Source organism: Athene noctua, chromosome 14, assembly GCF_965140245.1.
Source record: "Athene noctua chromosome 14, bAthNoc1.hap1.1, whole genome shotgun sequence".
NCBI lineage: Eukaryota > Metazoa > Chordata > Aves > Strigiformes > Strigidae > Athene > Athene noctua.
In genome coordinates, this window is record NC_134050.1 from 16,878,252 (window position 1) to 16,880,298 (window position 2,047).

The 2,047-nt window shown below is 61.0% G+C and overlaps 1 protein-coding gene across 1 annotated transcript; it reads left to right on the forward strand.

Annotated features, from left to right (window-relative positions):
* CDKN1C (cyclin dependent kinase inhibitor 1C) lies at nucleotides 1-1,583 on the forward strand. Its single transcript, XM_074918224.1, has 3 exons — nucleotides 1-527; nucleotides 615-741; nucleotides 884-1,583. Exons 1-2 carry the CDS (start codon nucleotides 74-76, stop codon nucleotides 734-736), a joined length of 576 nt encoding a protein of 191 aa, XP_074774325.1. The 5' UTR covers nucleotides 1-73; the 3' UTR covers nucleotides 737-741; nucleotides 884-1,583.
* The last annotated feature ends 464 nt before the right edge of the window (nucleotides 1,584-2,047 follow it).

A 2,047-nucleotide genomic window follows, 5' to 3' on the forward strand; every position in this document is an offset into this window, starting at 1 on the left:
GGAGGCGAGGAGCGGTGGGGGGGGGGGGGGAGGACCAACCGCACCCACCCACCCCGCGTTCTCCCCGGCGGCGATGTCCAACGTGCACCTCTCCGGCGCCGCCGCCCTGGAGCGCCTCTCGGCCCCGCCAGCCCTGGCCGGGCACGGCCGCAGCCCCGTCTGCAGGAGCCTCTTCGGGCCGGTGGACCACGAGGAGCTGGGCCGGGAGCTGCGGAGCCGCCTGCGGGAGATGGGGGAGGACGACCAGCGCCGCTGGGACTACAACTTCCACACCGACACGCCGCTGCCGGGGCCCGGCCGCCTGCGCTGGGAGGAGGTGGAGGGCGGCGCCGTGCCCGCGTTCTACCGGGAGACGCTGCAGGTGGGGCGGCGCCGCGTCCCGCTCCGCCGGGCGCCCCCCTCCCCGCCGCCGCCCCCCGCTGCCGCCGGCAAGGGGCCCGCGGGGCGCCTGAGCCGGGAGAACCGCGCCGCGCCCCGCCGCCGCGGCATGCGGCTCCGCCGGAGGGGCCCGACAGCCCGCATCACAGGTGCGTGGGGGCGCGGGGGGGGGCGAGGGGCGTCCCGCCGCGGCGGCTGACGGACCCCCCCCGCCTCCCTCTCCGTCCCCCATCCAGATTTCTTCGCGAGGAGGAAAAGGCCGGCGGAGCCCAAGGCGGCGGCGGAGCGCCCCGCCGGCTGCCCGCCGCCCCCCGCCGCCGTGCCGGCTGAGCAGACCCCCCGCAAGCGGCTCCGGTGAGCCAGGTGAGGCGCGTCCCGGGGGCGGCCGGCCCCTTGCTGCGTCGCTTTTATTTATACCGCTTCCCTCCGCTCCCCCCTCACCTTTTTTTTTTTTTTTCCTCTTCTGCTTATTTTTTTTTTTCTCCTGCTTTTTGTTCCTGCCCAGACTTTTGCACTACGGCACCCACGGGAGAGGCGCGTCGCCCCCGGAGGCACGGCGCCCCGGAGACGCGGGGGGCCGGGGCGGGCGGCGAGGCGAGCCGGGCCCCCCCGCGCCCGCCCGGACCGGGACCGAGAGCCGGAGCGGAGCCGAAGCGCCTGCCCGCCGGCCGCGCCCGGAGCAGTGTTAACGTACAACTGTGCAATGTATTACGTTCTGTATAGAAATGTATTATGCCTAATGTGAGTACACTGGCCAGAAAGTGTAAAGCTTTAAAAGTCATTTATATGAAATGTTTAATCTCTGCTGAGCTCTCAGTGCAAAAAGGAAGAAAAAAAAGGAAAAAGGAAAAAATGAAAAAAGCAACTGTATATTTGTACAGAACTTTTTTTAAGAGTTATACTAACTTATATTTTCTATTTATGTCAGAAATGTGGATAACTTTGACATCCAATAGTCTTTTTTTGTTTGTTTTGGTTAAGCCAAAGGGCACTATATTTGCTTTTGTTATTTACAAAATGTAAATTTATTTTTATAGTGGGATTTTTTTTTTTTTTGCATTCACAAGATGTAGCTATGGATCAAAATATTTTTTAGACTTTACTTGAAGACAAATCTGTTTCAATGGTTCCTGAGCCGGTCTGTACCACTGCCATTGCAAATAATGCCACAACTTCAATAATAATAATAATAATAAATAAAAAGAAAGCCAGGAAACCCCTGCAAGGCTGCTTGATGTGTGCTGCGTAGGCACCCCTGGGGGGGGTGGGGGAGCCCCCGGAGCGTCGGGCGGTGGAGCCGAGCCCAGGTCGGTGCTTTCCGAGGGGCGGCGGGGGCCCGGAGCAGGACCCCGCCGCAGGGACCGTGCTTCCCCCTCCCGCCCCTCCGTGGCCCACAGCTTGCGTGGAATTCGGGGGGGGGGGAGGTGGAGTGGGATTTCCCTTAAAAACAAGCGTTTTAGAGTACTGCTGGAGATCACCAAGTGTGAGGGGAGCACGCATCCTGAATTCGGCCTTTCAGCACGTTATATGATTCTTCATTTATTTTTAATCGTTTCCCTCTTTTTTTTTTTTTTTTTTTTTCTTAACCAAAGCCGTGTCTGCCCCCCCTCGAGGCTGTGCTGTGGGCGGGGCGGGGGCCGCTGTCTTCCACACTTAGGGACAGCCGGGG

Excerpts from the sequence above, each read along its gene's own strand:
- CDKN1C (XM_074918224.1), top strand. The coding sequence starts at position 74 with ATGTCCAACGTGCACCTCTCCGGCGCCGCCGCCCTGGAGCGCCTCTCG. Across the intron at positions 528-614 it reads CCCGACAGCCCGCATCACAG|ATTTCTTCGCGAGGAGGAAA; the intron begins GTGCGTGGGGGC and ends TCCCCCATCCAG.